The 20,719-nt window shown below is 40.4% G+C and overlaps 1 protein-coding gene across 1 annotated transcript in view; it reads right to left on the bottom strand.

Moving 5' to 3' along the window:
• The window catches only part of SMIM29 (small integral membrane protein 29), a 49,589-nt gene that overhangs the window by 13,011 nt on the left and 15,859 nt on the right, over nt 1-20,719 (bottom strand). Inside the window, exon 3 of the mRNA XM_073666517.1 lies at nt 15,808-15,833. Coding sequence (XP_073522618.1) covers nt 15,808-15,833 — 26 coding nt within the window. The remainder of the gene's footprint in view (nt 1-15,807; nt 15,834-20,719) is intronic.

Below are 20,719 nucleotides of genomic sequence, written 5' to 3'. Positions count from 1 at the left end.
TGATTTGTTTATTATGTCTCCCAAAGATCGCAGTAAGGCTCTGCTCACATTTATCCTGCGCTCTGCGCTGAGCACTTACACCAGAGTTTCCGTGTAAATCTCTGAAATACGTGATTCAGACGGAACCCATGACGGAAGATTCCCTGTAATGAGGCAGATATAGGCCACTGTGGATGCCATCTGGCCTGTGATCCCACAGTGTCAGTTTTTTTAGGCGTGCATAAAAGTGCGGTTGGCCACAGTTTTGTACACTTCTGAAAAAAAGGACACCGCTAAACAGAGTCCAGACGGAGTCCAGAGTAACTCTGCTGCCTCATTACAGTGAATGGATCCCGCAGGGATTTCATCTGAATTACATCACTTGGAAATTTAGATGGAAACCCCGATGTAAGTGCTCAGCCTCGAGCGCCGGATAAATGTTACGTAAAATGTTCCCAATAAACGCTTCAACTCAGTCCTCAAAAAAAGCTAGTCCCCACTCAGGTCCGTCATCTGTTAAAAATATTCCAAGTTACTGGTAGCAGAAAGGCTCTAGAAAAGCGAAATGGCCCTTGCCCCCCAAAGGAAATTCAGAAAATTTTGTGCTCCCAAATCCAAATGCCTATTCTACAATAATTTGTTCTACAATTGTCAAATTGCGCTCAGTCCCTCCCAGATCTCGCCATATGGCTAAGCGGTACGATACAGCCACATATGGGGTATTGCCACTTTTAGAAGAAATTGTGTGACACATTTCGGCACCATTTTTACCCATTGCCCTGTGTGAAAATGTAAAATCTGAGGGTAAAACATTTTTTTGTGGTTAAAATATAATTATGCTTTTTTCACTGTCCAATGGTATAAATTTGAAAATTAAAAAATACTCACTACTTCCCTAGATGAATTCCTTGAGAGGTGTAGTTTACAAAATGGGGTCACTTGTGGGGGTTTCTGCTGTTTCGGCATGTCAGCGACTCTTCAAATGTGACATGGTGTCTGCAACCTATCCCAGCCAACATAGCGCTCCTTTCTCTTCCGAACCCTGCCGTACACCAAAGCAGTGGTTTTCCCCCACATATGGGGTATTGACGTGTTCAGGAGAAATTGCACAACAAATTTCATGGTGCAATTTCTCCGGTTATCCTTATGATAATGCAAAATTAGGGAATGAAAAACATTTTTTGTGGGAAAAATGTGAAAATTTTATTTTTACGGCTCAATATTATAAACTTCTGTGAAGCACCTGGGGGTGCAAGGTTCTCACCACACATCTAGATAAGTTCCCTAAAGGATCTAGTTTCCAAAATGGTGTCACTTGTGGGGGAGCTCCAATGTTTAGGCACATCAGGGGCTCCCCAAATGCAACATGGCGTCCGCTAATTATTCAAACAAATTTTACATTCAAAAAGTCTAATGGCACTCCTTCCCTTCCGAACCCTGCAGTGCGCCCAAACAGTGGTTTTCCCTCACATATGGGGTATCAGCGTGCTCATGAGAAATTACACTACAAATTTTGTATTCCATTTTTTCCTGTTACCCTTGTGAAAATAAAAAAAATTGGGTCTAAAGTAACATTTTTGTGAAAAAAGTTAAATGTTCATTGTTTTCTTCCACATTCCAAAAATTCCCGTGAAACACCTGAAGGGTTAATAAAGTTCTTGAATGTGGTTTTGAGCACCTTGAGGGGTGCAGTTTTTAGAATGGTGTCACTTTTGGGTATTTTCGGTCATAAAGGCCCCTCAAAGTCACTTCAAATAAGATGTGGTCCCTAAAAAAATGTTTTTGTAAATTTTGTTGGAAAAATGAGAAATTGCTGGTTAACTTTTAACCCTTATAGCTTCCTAACAAAAAAAAATGTTGGTTCTAAAATTGTGCTGATGTAAAGTAGACATGTGGGAAATGTTATTTATTAACTATTTTGTGTGACACATCTCTCTGATTTAAGGGCATGAAAATTCAAATTTTGAAAATTGCTAAATTTTTGCCAAATTTCCGAGTTTTTCACAAATAAACCCAAGTGATATCGAAGAAATTTTACCACTATCATGAAGTACAATATGTCACGAAAAAAAAATCTCAGAATTAGGGGAATCCGTTGAAGCGTTCCAGAGTAATTACTTCATAAAGTGACAGTGGTCAGAATTGAAAAAATTGGCCCGGTCACGAAGGCAAAAACAGGCTCTCGCGCGAAGTGGTTAAAAAGGTTATTTGGCTTGTCGCCACCATGTCTACCTTACAACTCCAACTAGGAGGATAAACTGAAACAGAGGTTTACCAACCTAACTGCCAACCAGTCCATTTTAGGACTCCAACTAGGAGGTTCTACTTGATTTACTATGGTTTTTATTCAGTTAGCACAACCATATCCATTTTTCAACTCCAACCAGGAGGTAACTAGGACATCAATGTTTATCAACCTACATGTTGACTTGAGACTTGAAGGATTAACAGTGTCTCCATGTCAAACTAGGAGGATAATCTGGGACAGAGGTTTATCAATTTAAATGGCGACCAGTCCATCTTCTGGCTTTAAAGTAGGAGGATTATCTGGTCGTACAATGGTTTCACTCTGTTTGGCATAGCCCTGCCCTTATAAAACTACTCCATCTGGAAGGACAAATTAAAGGGCACAGGAGTTTTCCAGATTAAATGCTGACTGGTTCCTTTTATGCTTTCAGACATAAGGGAAATGACTGGGCTGACAAGTTACATTTGATTCAGTGCAATATGCACTACCAAGTAGGAGGGATAGATCGGGAATCTGATGACTCCTGCAGGACTGCCTTTTGGCCCCCCTCCTTAATTAAGCAGATTTCCGGTATCATCTGGAACTCCTCAAATAGAAGCTAAAACATTGTGAGGCAGTATAAAAAAACAAAAGAAACCTACCAGGCCATGAGGCACCTGCCTAACCAGGGAAAGCCACATAGCCCAAAGTTAATGCACATCGCTGAGGGTCATTCACGGACAAAGGCCACATGAAGCCTAGCCATGAGGCAGAGATTGCAGGCCAAAACACAAGGCTGCAGGTAAACAAGGGCCAACACAAGGCCACCATGAACACTGAGCAGGCCAGGCACCAGCTATGTAGGCTCCCCATACCATGAATATGTAGGCCAGATATCAAATTTGAGGCAGCAAGTACTGTAAACCTGAAATCTAGCTTTCCTAAACGAAAAAAATTTCAGTGCCCAACTAGGCCAATGTACCCACTTCTTGCTACAGAGCACCCTAAGGGTGATCGATGATCCATGGTTGCTCAAGGAGTCTTTACACAGGACCGTAAACCATTAAAAGGAGGAAGTGGCTTTTTATTTTTTGCTCTTGGGTTCCTGTCCAGCGATAGGGCGGATTTCTCTCTCACTCTGGTGCTGTCATGGGTGAGGGGAAAAAAAGACAGTAAAAAATATTGAATGTGAACAATTTAAAAAAATAAAATGTAAGGAAACTATGGATGTTATGGAAGCCACAGATCATGTCTATGAAAGAAAGATTACAGTACAGAGTCAGCTATTTTAAAGATGGAAGATAAGACCTTAAAATACTTAGGGGCTCATATAAAAAGTTTATTTTTTTGAACATAGATTTCTCTCCATGCTAAATGCGCTCCCAATAATCGCTAATACAGGTAAATATAGGCAAATATTTCCTGTCAAATTTTTATTTCACCATATGTGTTTCGACATAAAATAGTCTTCATCAGGTATATTTATCTAAGTGAACAAAAGCCATGATTGCTTTATATAGGAAGCAGAAACACATCAGATGGGGCGGAGGCCGTGTCTAGCAAATCAAGGCACACCCATTTAAAATCCCTCTTACATAGGTAGTCTAGTCCTAAAAAACTCCATATCTTTATATAAACAAACAAAAATTGTAAAAAAATATATATACACCGGACCTTAAGACACACCCCATATTTTGGGGTGGAAAACAGAAAAAAATATTTTTTATAAGATGGGGGTCCATCTTATAGTCTGAATAGGTACAGTATCTTACCTGGGGGGGGGGGGTCAGTGGAGCGAGGGTCACAGGAGGCAGGGTACCTCAGGAAGTCGGCGGCTGCAGCAGAAGAGGTCACATGCTGTGGAGCCTGTGCTGGGCCGGGGCTGTGGCCGGACTGAGCCCGGGGCTTTACCGTGCTGAGGCCGGGACCTCGGGCTGGGGCCTGTACCGGGCTGCGGCAGGTGCTGGGCAGTGAGCGGCGAATCAGTGCGGCCTGCGCAGGTTTCCGGTGTGAGCGGCCATCTTCCTAGAGCTGTGATCTACAGGAAAATGGCCGCTGGAGCCACCGGTCTGCGCATACGCCGGCTCGGGCGGCCATTTTCCTATAGATCACAGCTCTAGGAAGATGGCTGTGCACACCGGAAACTTGCGCAGGCTGCACTGCTTCGCCGCTCACAGCCCGACACCGGCCGGGCACAGGTCAAGGTCCCAGCCGCTCTGCCTCACCTCTGCTGCCCCTACCACCAACGCGATCCTGGAGGGCCCTGCAATCCCACTTCACCACCACCGCAGGTAACGTTCGGACCTTAAGACACCCCCCCCCCCATTTTCCTCCCAAATATTGGGGGGAAAAAGTGCGTCTTATGGTCCGAAAAATATGGTATATAGATGCCTGTTAATATTCATATTAAAACGCTAACATGCAGATAAAAATATTTTTCTTATACATAAAACACATCTAAATAAAATCTTATTAAAATTATATTTCTTAATATATGTCAGAAACATTTAAATCTGATAAACACTGGAATCATTTATGGTACATTCTTCATATTCCTTCTATGACATCATTTAGCCCATCAGGGTACAATGTCTCCAATCGGAAAATCAAAAACGATGCCTTGCAATTTAATTTTTCATCTCTATTTAAACAATTTGCAGGAATTTGTTCCACTGGAGTAACAGTTCTATTGAATATTTTATTATGTTTTAAACATAAATGTATTGACAAGCTATGTTTGAGAAATCCATTCTTTGCATTGTGCCTGTGGCCATTCATACGTGTTCTTAAGGTCTGTGTTGTGCGACCCACGTATTGTAGACCACAGGCACAAGTTATAACATATACTACATATTCACTATCCCATGATGGTGTCTGTGTGATCGGGATTTTTTCTCCGGTGTTTGATATAATGGAGTCCACATTATGACTAATAATCCCACAACAGCAGCATTTTCTAGACTGACATTTTAAAACACCTGATTTTTTTGGCCCTTTTGATCAGCTTTTTTTACTGTCCTTTGGGATTAGCTGTAAATTGCTGGGGGCGATGATGCCCTTTATAGTTTGTCTTCTACGGAAGGTGATATTCGGTTTTTCTGGTATTACTTTTTTCAGATACACATCTTTTTTAAGTAAATACCAGTATTTATTCAGGATTTTTCTAATATCGTTATTACTGCGGTTATAAGTTGTTATTAAATTATACCGCCATCTGTTCTCCATATTCTTTTCTCTTTGCTGATATTTTTGTTATTGTTTTTATTTTTAATAAGGCACTCATCCTGCGTTTCTTTTCAAGTTCACTTTATAACCCTCTCTTTGAATTCAGTACCGTCTCTTACGAGGACCCAGGAAACAGTGTATCCTCAAAAAGAAATATCTGAAATTCCACTAATATGTAGGGAATTGACTACACCCGATAGATTTGGTTCACCTAATCTATTCAGTACAGTGATGCAAGCTTTTTTAGAAATGGTACCAAAGCGACCTCCACTCACAGAAATATTACTACCCAGTATAGAGAAAGGCTCCATAATAGCGGCTCCGATGCAATTACAAGAGGGAGGAAGAAACATAATCTTAAAGTATTTCCCTCAAACTACAACAAAATCATTAAAAAGAAAAAGGAGGCCCAGGGGGTCTAGAGAAGGAAGAAAAAAAGTGCTGAACACTGAGAAGGAAAAGAAACTATAGAAAATAAAAATAAGGATGATAATAAGAATACAATTAAGATATTCAATCAAAATATTCACTATCGGACGCAGAATATGCCATTCTTTCAAAAGGTTTTGGCTTTTGCCCAACACAGGAAGCAAACACATTTGATTTATTTATAGAGCTAAACAAATATATATAAGTAAGCTGACATTAGTGCGGCACTTTGCTATACAAGAACGCACAATGGGTTGCAAATATGTACAAAAAAAAAAAAAGGGTCTGAAAAAATTAATGAATATCTGCATAAGGAAGTATGTCCACAATCTAATTTTAACCCCGTTTATCACAGGGGTAGTAATTTAGATACTTTTTATTCCCTGGTTGTGGAAGAATTTCGGAACCTAGGTGCTTGTACAAGGGATTCACAAGACAGTGTAAAAATGAAACAAACTGGGAGGGAAAAACAAAAAGGAATATGCGTATAAAAATAATATGCCAAAACTGAAAGACAGGCTATGACAAAATTAAAAGAAAATGAAGATATTGTGATAAGAGAAGCCGATAAAGGTGGGGGTGGGATTGTGCTTTAGGACAAAAAAGTATATTTAAAAGAAGCATATAATATCCTCTCTGATGAAAAATACTATAAAAAGTTAGATAAAGACCCTTCTAAGAAATATATAGAATATCATAGGTTGATTGAAAGTGCATTTAGAAAAAATATTTTAAAGAAAAAAGAAAAAAAAAAAGTTCCTTACAAATAAAAATCCAAATACAGCGGTGTTTTACCACCTCCCCAAAGTTCACAAAAACTTGGAAAACCCACCAGGTCGACCTATCGGGCGGGGCCTTAACAAGTCAATTGTTACACTATATTGACCTGTTTTGTTTTTTTTGCAAGATTTAGTGAGATCTTCCTTCATTTTTATTAGATTCCAATCAGCTTATTAAAGAATTCAAAAATATTGTATGGGAAGAGGATTTGCTATTCATAACGATGGATGCCAATGCTATGTATTCAAACATAAAACATGACCTTGGGCTACAGGCAGTAGCGCACTATTTAGATAAAATAACAAATATGCCTGAAAAATAAAAAGAAAATTTTATTAGCGGGTTTAAAATTCATACTTGAACATAATTGTTTATATTCCAGGACCAACTTTACCTCCAGCAGCTTGGTACCGCAATGGGGACTCAGGTAGCCCCAAGTTTTGCAAATCTTTTTGTGGGGCTATTCGAGTCCTCATCGCCTGCACATCATAAGCCTTACAGTGAACATATAGTGCTGTACCGTCAGTTCATAGACGATTTAGTGTTTATATGGAGGGGCATTGAAGAAGAAGCAATTAACCCCTTTAAAGCCTGGGGCGTATTAGTACGCCCCAGGCCATCACCCCCGATTCAGTGAGGGCTCCGGCGCTGAGACCGGACTGAACCGGGCATATATGTCAGTTGATTCTTACAGCTGACACGTGCCCGCAACAGCCGCAGGTGGAATCGCGATCAACCCGCGGCTGTTAACCAGTTAAACGCCACTGTCAATCTCTGACAGCGGCATTTAACAGCAGCGTTAGCCCTGCCCATCAGTGACCCCGTCACGTGATCGCGGGTCACTGATGGGTGGGCATGGCAACCCGGGGTCTGCAGCAGACCCCTATGGTTGTCGTGTCTCGCTAGCTATGAGCGTCACCTAGTGGTCGGCGCTCATAGCACAGGAGCATTTCTTCTGCATACAGGCAATCTGCTAGTTGCTTGTATGCAGTAGAAACAATCAGGAAACTGCAGCTTCTAGTCTCCTATGGAGACTATTGAAGCATGCAGAAAGTGTAAAAAAAATGGTTTTAAAAATATTAAAAAAAAAATAAAAAAAAGTTTAAATCATCCCCCTTTCGCCCCATTCAAAATAAAATAAAAAAAATTTCCCACATACACATATTTGGTATCGCCACGTTCAGAATCACCCGATCAATATATAAAAAAAAAAAAAATAGAATTAATCCGATCGGTAAACGGCGTAACGAGAAAAAAATTCTAAATGCCAGAATTACGTTTTTTTGGTCGTCGCAATTGCAATAAAATGCAATAACGGGCGATCAAAAAATCTGATTTATCCCAAAATGGCATCAATAAAAACGTTAGCTCGGAAAGCAAAAAATAAGCCCTCACCCGGCACCAGATCACGAAAAGTGGAGACGCTACTAGTCTTGGAAAATGCTGCGCTTTTTTTTTTTTTTTTTTTTTTTTATAGCAAACATTGGATTTTTTTCACCACAAATAAAAGAAGAACCTATACATGTTTGGTGACTACGAACTCGTAATGACCTGGAGAATAAAAATGGCAGGTCAGTTTTAGCATTCAGTGAACGTGGTAAAAAAAAATAAAAAAACACCACCACTGTGGAATTGCATTTTTTTTTTTTTTTGCAATTTCAGCACACTTGGAATTTTTTTCTCGTTTTCCAGTACACGAAATGGTAAAACTAGTAATGGCGTTTAAAAGTACAACTCGTCCTGCAAAAAATAAGCCCTCACATGGCCATATTGACCGAAAAATAAAAATGCTATGGCTCTGGGAAGAAGGGGAGCAAAAAACGAAAACGCAAAAACCCAAGGTTCTTAAGGGGTTAAATTTATAAACATTATGAATAATAATGAGTGGGGTATCAAATTTACTGCCAATGTGAACAAAAAAAATAAGACTTTTTGGACCTTGAATTATATCTTGTTTATAAAAAAAATTATTACTAAAACTTATTTCAAAAGAACAGATACAAATGGATTTCTAGACTACCGTAGTGCGCACTATAAAAAATGGAAATGCAATATTCCCTTTAGTCAATTTCATCGCATAAGAAAAAAAACAATACGACAAAGGAGGATTATATTAAGCAATCGAAAATACTCAGACAGATTCAACGATAATTAATTTTTTAGGATATTTTCTAGGTGCATATAAAGTGAACTTGAAAAAAAACGCAGGATGAGTGCCTTATTAAAAATAAAAACAATAACAAAAATGTCAGAGAAAATTAAGAATATGGAAAACAGATGGCGGTATAATTTAATAACAGCTTATACCCGAAGTAATAACGATATTAGAAAAATCCTGAATAAATACTGGTATTTACTTAAAAAAGATGTGTATCTGAAAAAAGTAATACCAGAAAAACCGAATATCACCTTCCATAGAGGACAAACTATAAAGGGCATCATCGCCCCCAGCAATTTACAGCTAATCCCAAAGGACAGTAAAAAAAGCTGATCAAAAGGGCCAAAAAAAAAAGGTGTTTTAAAATGTCAGTCTAGAAAATGCTGCTGTTGTGGGATTATTAGTCATAATGTGAACTCCATAATTGATTGATCCCCCTTGTCCACTTTTACTCATCCCCAGTCCCTATCCCCATATTTAGAATGACGTCCATGTTGGCCGGAGCCGTGCAGTGTACATCTTGCGCAATGTATGCATTCCCTGAGCTACCGCTCAGGGATCCATACTGCTGCGAGAGATGTGAGCATATCGTGCACTTGGAAGCCCAAATCCTGGATCTAAGTGCTCAGATAGCAGTACTGAGGAGCATCGACAACATGGAACGGAGTTTGCTGCTCACCGAGCAGACACTCAATGGGTCAACACTGGGGGTGGAGCTTAGTGGGGAAGCGCAGGCTGAACAGGCAGGGAGCTGGGTAACGGTTAGAAGGGATAGAGGGAAGAAGTATAGGAAGGCTGGTTCAGAACCGGCATTATTGGAGCACGACAGATCCTCTGACCGCCGGGGGAGTGTATGCTCCAGTAATGAGGGGGAGGGGGGAAGTGTAGGGCAGGCTAGACAGGTCCTGGTAGTGGGTGACTCTATTATTAGGGGGACAGACAGGGCAATCTGTCACAAAGACCGGGATCGCCGAACGGTGTGCTGCCTCCCTGGCGCTCGAGTCCGGCACATCGCGGATCGGGTTGACAGGTTACTGGGTGGGGCTGGCGAAGACCCAGCGGTCATGGTCCACATTGGCACCAATGACAAAGCGAGTGGTAGATGGAGGGTCCTTAAAAATGATTTCAGGGATCTAGGTAGGAAGCTTAGGGCAAGGACCTCCAAGGTAGTTTTCTCAGAAATACTACCAATCCCGCGAGCCACACAGGAGCGCCAACGGGAGGTTAGGGAGGTGAATAAGTGGCTAAAGAGTTGGTGCAAGGCAGAAGGGTTTGGGTTCATGGAGAACTGGGCCGACTTCGCTGTCGGCTACATGCTCTACCGTAGGGACGGGCTGCACCTCAATGGGGAGGGTGCAGCGGTGCTGGGGAAGAAGATGGCTAATAGGTTGGAGGAGTTTTTAAACTAGAGACGGGGGGGGGGAAACCAAGGAAATAGGTGGGATGTGAGGCAAGCAAGGGGGAAGGGGAGAAGTGAATATAATGAGGGTGGAGAGGGGGGTGGGGATAGTACAGTTAGATCGTTAGAGAAGAATAGGATGCTAAATAACCCCAAAGTTTTATCTTGCATGCTGACCAACGCAAGAAGCCTGACCAATAAGGCGGATGAGCTGCGGGCGCTTATATCGGAGGAGAGGTATGACATCGTAGGTATAACAGAGACTTGGCTAGACGATAGCTACGACTGGGCGGTAAATTTAACAGATTATAGTTTATTTAGAAGGGACCGGAAACAGGGGAAGGGCGGAGGAGTCTGCTTATATGTAAAGTCACGTCTAAAGCCCAGACTAAGGGAAGATATAGGAGAGGGAGAAGAGGGGGTCGAGTCCATGTGGGTAGAGATAGAGGGGGCAAAAAATAATAATAAAATATTACTGGGGGTCTGCTATAAGCCACCCAATATAACAGAGGAGAATGAGAAACTGCTATTAGGACAAATAGACAAAGTAGCAAAACATAATGAGGTGATTGTAATGGGGGACTTCAACTACCCGGATATTGACTGGGAAACAGAAACCTGTAGATCGCAGAAAGGAAAAAGGTTCTTGACAAATATCAAGGATAATTATCTCTCCCAACTAGTGCAGGAACCAACGAGAGGGAAGGCAGTGTTGGACTTAATATTGACTAATAGGCCTGATAGAATAACTGAGGTACAGATAGGGGGGCACCTAGGTAATAGCGATCATAATATTATCAATTTCAAAATGCCCTTCAGTAGGGTTATCAATAAGGGAACAACTAAAACCTTAAACTTTAGGAGGGCGAAGTTTGATCAGCTGAAAGAAAACCTTCAACTTATAAACTGGGACAAAGTTCTTAATCAAGGAAATACGAATAGTAAATGGGAAACCTTCAAAAGAATTCTGAATACTCAGTGCGAGAGGTATATACCGTATGGGAATAAAAGGGCCAGAAATAAGAGGAAACCAATATGGTTGAATAAGAACGTAAAAGGGGCGTTAAATAGCAAAAAAGAGGCATTCAAGAGATTAAAACAGGAAAACAGCAAGGAGGCACTAATGTGTTACAAGGAAAAAACGAGAACCTGCAAAAAACAAATAAAAATAGCAAAGGAGGAAACAGAGAGACGTATTGCTAGGGAAAGTAGATCAAATCCCAAACTGTTCTTTACGTATATAAATAGTAAAAGGATTAAATCGAATAAAATTGGACCGATAAAAAGTGATGAAGGCAAAATCATAGAGAAAGATGAGGATAAAGCTAATCTATTAAATAAATTTTTTTCGTCAACTTTCACAAAGGAAAAAGAACTAACAGGCGAAATGAGAAGTGACAAGCTTAATCCTCCACTAAGTATGACAAATCTAACCCAAGCTGGGGTACAGAAACGCCTCAGTAACATTAAAATAAACAAATCACCAGGACCAGATGGCATACACCCACGGGTACTAAGGAAACTAAGTAATGTGATAGACAGACCGTTATATCTTATATTTAAGGACTCTGTTGAGACTGGGTCTGTACCACTTGATTGGCGACAGGCGAATGTAGTGCCAATATTCAAAAAGGGAGCAAAAAGTGACGCCGGAAACTATCGGCCGGTGAGTCTGACGTCCGTTGTGGGCAAAATTTTTGAAGGCTTTATTAATGAGGCAATCATGGAGCATCTTGACGCTAATAATCTATTAACCCCGAACCAACATGGATTCATGAGGAATCGCTCCTGCCAAACAAACCTGATTGACTTCTACGAGGAGGTTAGCTCTCGAGTAGATCAGGGGGAACCAGTGGATGTCGTGTATCTCGACTTCTCAAAAGTGTTCGATAGCGTGCCACATAATAGGTTGGTATACAAAATGAGAATGATGGGGCTGGGGGAAAATGTCTGCAAGTGGGTAGCTAACTGGCTAAAGGATAGAAGGCAGAGGGTGGTTATAAATGGAATATACTCAGATTGGGTAAGCGTCACTAGTGGGGTACCACAGGGGTCTGTACTAGGCCCAATGTTATTTAATATCTTTATTAACGACATAGTCAACGGGATAAATAGTAAAATATCAATATTTGCAGATGACACAAAGTTATGTAAAACAATTAATACAAAAGAGGATAGTGAAGACCTTCAGAGGGATTTGGATAAGCTGGGTAGGTGGAGCATTAAATGGCAAATGAGGTTTAACGAGGAGAAATGTAAGGTCATACATATGGGAAGGAAAAATGGAAGTCACCAGTACTCACTGAATGGGAAATCATTGGGGAATTCAGAGATGGAGAAGGACTTGGGCATCTTGATTGATAGCAAACTAAATTGGAGTGCCCAAAGTCAGGCCGCTGCTGTAAGGGCAAACAGGGTAATGGGATGTATCAGAAGAGGTATAGCTGCAAAGGATGAGAACATTGTTCTTCCACTGTACAAAGCACTGGTCAGACCACACCTGGAATACTGTGCTCAGTTATGGGTCCCAATATATAGAAAGGATATAAATGAGCTTGAAAAGGTACAAAGGAGGGCAACAAAATTAATAAAGGGAATGGAGGGACTGCAATACCCAGAGAGGTTGGCAAAACTAGGACTATTCAGCCTGGAAAAGAGAAGGTTGAGGGGGGACATAATAAATGTGTACAAATATGTTAGGGGACAGTATAGAGATCTTGCCCGGGATTTGTTCAAAAGGAGGGATATTACGGTAACAAGAGGGCACTCACTAAGACTGGAAGAGAAAAGGTTCCAGCACCAGCATAGGAAGGGGTTCTTTACGGTAAGAGCAGTGAGAATATGGAATTCACTGAGTGAGGAGACGGTAATGTCGGATTCACTACACCAGTTCAAGCGGGGACTGGATGCATTTCTAGATACCAGGCAGATTTCAGCATATACTTAAAAATAAAATAAAATAGTAGGTTGATACAGGGATTTATTCTGACTGCTGGTTTCAGAGTCGGGAGGGAATTTTTCCTCAGGTGAAGATTGGCTAAATCATTTGGGGTTTTTGCCCTCCTCTGGATCAACTTTAGCAACTACAGAACTTACAGGTCGAACTTGATGGACGCAAGTCTTTATTCGGCTTTACAAACTATGTATCACTATGTATATCAAACACCGGAGAAAAAATCCCGATCACACAGACACCATCATGGGATAGTGAATATGTAGTATATGTTATAACTTGTGCCTGTGGTCTACAATACGTGGGTCGCACAACACAGACCTTAAGAACACGTATGAATGGCCACAGGCACAATGCAAAGAATGGATTTCTCAAACATAGCTTGTCAATACATTTATGTTTAAAACATAATAAAATATTCAATAGAACTGTTACTCCAGTGGAACAAATTCCTGCAAATTGTTTAAATAGAGATGAAAAATTAAATCGCAAGGCATCGTTTTTGATTTTCCGATTGGAGACATTGTACCCTGATGGGCTAAATGATGTCATAGAAGGAATATGAAGAATGTACGATAAATAATTCCAGGGTTTATCAGATTTAAATGTTTCTGACATATATGAAGAAATATAATTTTAATAAGATTTTATTTATGTGTGTTTTATGTATAAGAAAAATATTTAACGGCATGTTGATGTTGGCGTTTTAATATGAATACATATATTTTTTTTTTTTAAAAAAAAAGGTTGTTTTTTTGTTTATATAAAGATATGGAGTTTTTTAGGACTAGACTACCCATGTAAGAGGGATTTTAAATGGGTGTGCCTTGATTTGCTAGACACGGCCTCCGCCCCATCTGACGTGTTTCTGCTTCCTATATAAAGCAGTCATGGCTTTTGTTCATTTAGATAAATATACCTGATGAAGACTATTTTATGTCGAAACGCATATGGTGAAATAAAAATTGTACAGAAATAATATTTGCCTATATTTCCCTGTATTATCGATTATTGGGAGCGCATTTAGCCTGGAGAGAAATTGATGTCCATTACATTCCTATGACAACTCTGAAGGGGTTCTCAATAGCTACCAGGAACGTGCAGCAGACCAGCAGAGAAGGAAAACTCACTATTGAGATCCTTAAGGATCGATATGCAAGACTGCAAGATCCATAAATCGGTGAGTACAATATTGATTCGTATGCACCCATTTTAGTGAGGCAGCTACATTTAGATCTGTGCGCTCTCTGTTTCTTTCTCCTCCTTTTTCTACGGTGGACATTTATTTATTTTTTAGAAAAGTGGACTCCAAACTTTTACAGTAATCTAAAAAAACAATCATAAAACCCTCAGATAAATACTCTCCCCTCTCCGGCTGTAGTGATGGCGTTCCACTGGAGACAGCAGAAGCCACTGAGCTCACTGGTTGGCTGCAGCAGTGATGTGAGCTGTTGAAATTGCATCATAAACACAAAGACTAGAGCGGTGGAGGAGGGGGGTGGTTGTATAATTTCCACGTTGGACCTTGGGAGGGTAAGAAAATGGATTTAGTTATTGTACATTATAGAAAGTTTGGGTGTCCAGCTCATCGTAAACACTTTTTAGGATATGTGCACACAGCATTTTTAAAATGCTGGCAGACCCACCAAGGCTTTCTTAGGCAAGGCTGCATTTTTCCTTAAGTAGCTTCACTGGCAGTTTTGATCTTTTTTTGCTGAGGCTATGTAGTCACCATCCTCTTTCTGCAATTTCAAACTATAACCAGTGAGTAGCTTCATAGAGGAAGCCACATGAAGATTGAACAGGCTACTTTTAAAGGGCAAGTGCCCATGATCAGTATTTGCAGCGTTTTGAACATAGCTCACCTGCGCTGCGTCTGAAACGCTGCGTTCTACATTAAATTCCATCCACTGTGCTTCTATAGAAATCCCATGCCCACTGTGCTTCTATAGAAATCCCATGCCCACTGTGCTTCTATAGAAATCCCATGCCCACTGTGCTTCTATTTGACGTAGCGTAAAGTCACTGGTGGCGCAGTTTTACGAGCCGCAGCATGTCAATTTCTGTTCCGAAGGCGCTAGTCTCCATAACAGAAATTTCCCCAATAGAATGTATTGTGTGCGGTAACTCTGCATGTGTTCAATGAACACATGCGGATTTACCTGCGGGATAGGACGCAGCGAAAATACGATGCATCCAAAGTGCTGCTATAGCCTGATCGTGGGCACATACTCTTATCGCTTCACAGTTTGTAAACCCTGAAGCTGGTAAAGTAGTAAGAAAAACAAAAAAAATTGTACATAGTAATATCATTTTCACCTTGCTGTGCATAAATTTATTTTTGCAATGCTTTTTCAGGCGGATTTGGTCATGCACACAACGCTATTTCCCTCTTTTTTGTAGGAGGAAGGGTGGGTAAATTTGTTGTTGCTCCATTTACAATTATGTATTTTTATGCATTTTCTTTCAATTACTAATAAAGCATTAAAATTTGGCAGATATAATTTTTTTTATTGTCACTCTTCTAAATATTTCATTTTTTGCCCTTAACATTTAATATGCCATCCCTACAATTTGAGTATCTTGGTGGCCAACCATCTTTTAGAGCAGATTGTGGTTCACAAGAAAACAAGAATACTATAACCTTGTGTGTTTACCTTTTTCTCTTCTTTACATACATGATCTATTAAGTGAGAAAGAAGAAATATTAGAAGCTTATCAGCATTAATACAGATTCATGTTCTAAAGCAACATATTCATACAGAATTAGGAATTACAAAACAGTATAACAAGGCTAGATAACGCTCAGTCACCCATGGAACCAGTTTTTGCTTCCTGACATTTATCCAATCAGCAGCTCTATAATTCTGCACAGTACATGGACCTGACAGCATCCAGCATTTGTCTAATGGCAAAATTCGCTCCTCCTTAGCAGGGAGATATACTGGGCTACATACAATAGACAGCAACAGGAATACACGTTATTGACGACAGGTTGAGATTGTGGGTTAAACTAAGGGTTCATTTATATGAGAAAATAATCCTTAGTTATTAAGTTAAGATTGCATCATAAATAGCTTAAATTCTACTTGTTCAAAATCAACGGAAATGTTTAAATTGAAATACTGATGAGAAATTCACTAATTGATTTCAACATTTTATATGAACATTAGCATTTTCAATAACGCTGAAAGAAACTACATGATTATGTACTTGTTTCAATGCTCCAACTGCTACTGAACTATTGCCTTGGAACACAGTCAACCAATCGCTGAAAGCCATACCCATTTAGGATTTGAATTTCCACTCCGGTCTTTGGCAGGGCGAATGGTCACCAATGAATCATTAACGGTCGATAATCCTTCAAATTATGTCAGCATAAATGTGAATTGAGGGGTTGTTCCCTTTCAATTAAGTTTCTCCCCTGGTGCACTTCCTATTGAGCTCACCAATTGACTGCTGCACTGTCAAAGTGACATCAGCGGCCAACACCAGACACGGAGAAGAATGGCGTAGACTTTCCAGTGGGCCTGGGGAGAGGGAGTACAGCACTGTGTGTAAATAAAATAGGTACACCCACTATGTCCATAGGAGAAATAATTCAAAAGGGAACAATTCCTTTAAAAAGGGCTTGCAATGACACATTTTACAGAAGGGGAGTGGGGAGAAGTGAAGCTGTGTCTATTGTAAAATCTGCTGTGGCTTCTGTGTTTTGTGAGAAGGGAGAGCAGTGTATATTTGGCATATGCACTAAGAAAGCAAAGCTACCACGTCAAAACGGTATCCTCAGACCACTGGCTGTTACAGCTTTGGAGGTGGAAATGAGCCCCCTAACCGCTTGGGCCCTGTGCAGCTGCACAGGTTGCACCAATGATATGTCTGCCCCAGCCTTAGGCCCCTGTTCCCTCAAGCAAACAGTAATTTTTCTCCTTTATCATGCAGGTATACGGTACTTTATTTGCAAGGCTACCAGCTACCTTTGTAGACTATCAATGGTGGCTAGTCAGTCTACTAGACAAGCAGCAGAGTGCATGAAAGCTTTTACCACAATGTTTAGTAGCTGGTCCGTTCACTGCAGCTAGAAGATGCCAACAACCTTTTAACCCCTTACGACTTGTAACGTACATTTTCATCACAGGTCGTGTGTGGTGTGTATGGAGTGTGCTCTTCTGAGCCAACCCAATAATGTTTAGATCTTGGCAGTTTTACCCAGCCAGCATCCGCTTGTACCAGTAGAGACCAGAGAAAGCTCCAATCACTCATTTAAATGTCACTGTCAATCCCTGACCACCGTATTTAAAAGGCCTGCTTGACAGGACACGCATGCATGCATCAGCTCTCATCAGTCCCCAGGAATGCAAGCGAGAGAAGTCAATCGGTTAGCAGGGGTCTGGGGGCCAGCTGAAGGTGCCTATGGCTGCCAACCTAGTCCTCATATGAAGCCCAGCCTCTGAACGTCAAGTACACTGTATTGGTATCAAACAATCACTGTTTCAAGCTCCCTAAGAGGGGGACCCACACAAATATATAAGTGCAACCCCTTAGTGACAGTCAATTTTCAGCTAAATGACCAAGCCCCGATTTTCAAATCTGACCAATTTCACTATGTGGTAATAATCACTGGGATATAGAGAAGCATTGCAGAGTTAAGACTTTTTCATGACATATATGTACTTTAGGTTAACAGTAAATTTAGGTAGATAAGTTTCAGTTTTTTTTTGTGTGAAAATATCTGAATTTTGATGAAAGTTTAGAAAACATTAGGTGATTTCCTAACTATCAATGCTTAAATCCTTAAAACCAGATAGTCATTCCACACAATAGTTAAACAACATTTCTCATACATTTACATCATTTCCTTAATTTTGTTATGAAGTTAGAAGGGGTAAAATTTAGAAGCAATTTTTCAAGGAAATTTACAAATACATTTATTTTTTAAAAACGAACCTATTCTGTTTTAAAGGTACTTTTATCGGAAAACCTACAGAAGTGATTTTTTAAAAGCTGCACCCCTCAAATTATTCTCAACTGCTGTTAGAATTTGTTCATTTCTGTGTAGCATCTAAAGGGTTAAGGCAAAATGGATTGAAAAAAAAAAAAAAGTTTGTTTCCCCACCAAAATATTGTTATAGCTGCAAATTTATAATTTCCACGAGGGATAATAAACCCCATAATTTGTTATGCAATTTCTCCCGAACAGAGGGATACCCAATATGTGATCAAAAATTAATGTTGTTTGGGCACATGGCAAAAACTCAGAAAGCAAAGAGCGCAATTTCATTTCTGAAATCTAAAATTTGGACAGTGTTGCATTTGCCAAGCCCCTGAAGTGCTCCAAAAAAACCCACAAACACCCAAATGTGACCCCATTAGGAAGTAATCTAGGGGTATAGTGAGCACTTTTTACCCCCAAACTAGATCACAGAATGTTATAAAATTCAGACATTGAAATATAACATTTTAAATGGCAAAAATGCAATTTTTTTAAATTTGTAAATGTTTCCGTTACACAAGAGCCAATAGGTGAAACTGGACCACACAATTTGTTGCGCAACTACTCCCAAATGCGGTGATGCCCCATATGTTGTCAGTTCTGCTGGGTGGCCTAACTGTAGTGTCTAAGAAGGAAGAAGCACACAGATTTTGCTGGAATAATTTGAGGGTGACATTTGTTGAGCTCTGAATGCACTAATGGGGAAGGGGAGTGGTGGGGAGGCCCTAACCCAAGCATTTTAGAAAGGACACCTCTCAATGAATCCATCTAGAGCTGCAGTGACTATTTTGACCCCACAAGTGCCTTCACTTTGTGCCAGTTTAGTGCCCAGCTTGTGCTTCTGGAGACACACACCCGATAAAATGTTAATTGGGCTCTCACCGCTATAGTAATGCTTGACATGAGGTAGTTTACAGCAGTTTAGGCACACTGGGGCTCAGAAGGGAATTTGGGAGGGCAGAGGTCAGTGAATTTTTATTTAAGGGGTTGGGAGCCATGGTTCTACCAGTAACATGGGAACCTCCTATATTTCCAGTTACAGATGAAGGAGGAGAGTGGGGGCTGGTTTTGTGTGGGATAAATTAGGGATTTTATAAACAACATTTTGGGGTACATAACTTTTATTTTCAATCGCTTTCGGCATAAGGCTTGGATCAGATTCTTGTGTTCTACGTTGTGCATTTACAATGCGGTTTCTCTGCAAATCGTACAAAAATTAGTTTCAGATAAATTCCCTCACTATAAAGAGGCAAGTGGAGACACTCTGGACTCTGTTCTGGTTGTCCGTCTTTTTAGGTGCTCTCAGAACTGTGGTTGTCCACACTTGTGGCCTACAAAAGACACCTAAAATGATGGGACACCGCCAGAACAGAGACCAGACGGCCTCCAAAGTGGCACCTTCTGCCTCATAATGAGTGCTTATGTCGGGAGCCTTGTCTGAATCGTGGGTTTTGGGAATTTACACAAACCCCAACATAAGCGGTCAGCAAAGGATAAAAACATGAACAAACAGCAGTACAAGAATAGTTTATATTTTTATGCCACTTCTCTTGCGGTATAAGTGATAAGACAGCTTTATTCTACGGGTCAGTGAGATTACAGATTTATATCTTGTTCTGCTACGATCAAACTTTTTTTTTTTTTTTAAAGAATTTCATTGCCATAAGTTTTAATTTATTTATATTTTATGAACAGAGGTGTGCGAGGTCTGTCTTTCTTATCGCAGGACGAGTTGAAATGGAATAAATGTATTATATATATGATCTGGACCATGTACAATATATAAAGTGCACAAAAACAACCAGTGCAGGAGAGAAACGGAAAGGTCTCACTCGTATCCTTTGGTAAGGATGCAATGTGCAGTAGGCAGAAGCTTGAGGCCAGGGGATAACTGGACATCTGCCATTGTCCCCTGTTGTGCCCCATGTAATGGCTCCTGCCCTCAAAAGAGCAGTGCTCAAGTATAGACCTAAACTAAATGTAACACTTAGTCCTTCCCAATGTAATGGATGCTGCCATAAGGGCCATGGCCACAATGAGTCTCCATAGACCACCAGCCAGTGACGCTTCCATTGTGGATTGGATACTGTGTCTACAGGGCGTAAGTGAGGCATCTGTTTAAAGAGGCCCAACATAGAAATGCCCACAGGGGCATAGGTCGACGTCAGAGGTCACCTGTTCAACCCCATAGTGGGGGTGTAACCCATGAATGACAACTTAAGTGTGGGCGTTGGAAAGAAAGGCTACGTACTTTGGCCAGGCAGCCAGACCTGGCCAAAGGCATTATTAGCATGCTAAATGGAGAGTGGTATATAGACAAGAAGGAAAGCCCAAATTAAAGTAAAATCAAAGTATAAATAGAAAGTATTGATAAACAGAATGGAATAAAAATTCCAAAGAAAAATTTAAATAGTGAAGACTGACGAAGGAGAGTGGGACACGGGGAGAAATGATGTAATATGAATAAAAGGGGTGGGAAGGTGTGTCAGAAAAATTAAGAATCGATAAGACATCTCCGGAGAGTGGACGTATCCCCAACCCCCCTCACATTGAACATCTGTGATTAATTAGACCAA

Source organism: Phyllobates terribilis, unplaced genomic scaffold (genome assembly GCF_046119375.1).
Source record: "Phyllobates terribilis strain yellow unplaced genomic scaffold, ASM4611937v1 Scaffold_2__4_contigs__length_985480577, whole genome shotgun sequence".
Classification (NCBI taxonomy): domain Eukaryota; kingdom Metazoa; phylum Chordata; class Amphibia; order Anura; family Dendrobatidae; genus Phyllobates; species Phyllobates terribilis.
The sequence above is the reverse complement of the archived record's forward strand: the minus strand, read 5'-3'. Positions and strand labels throughout refer to the sequence as shown.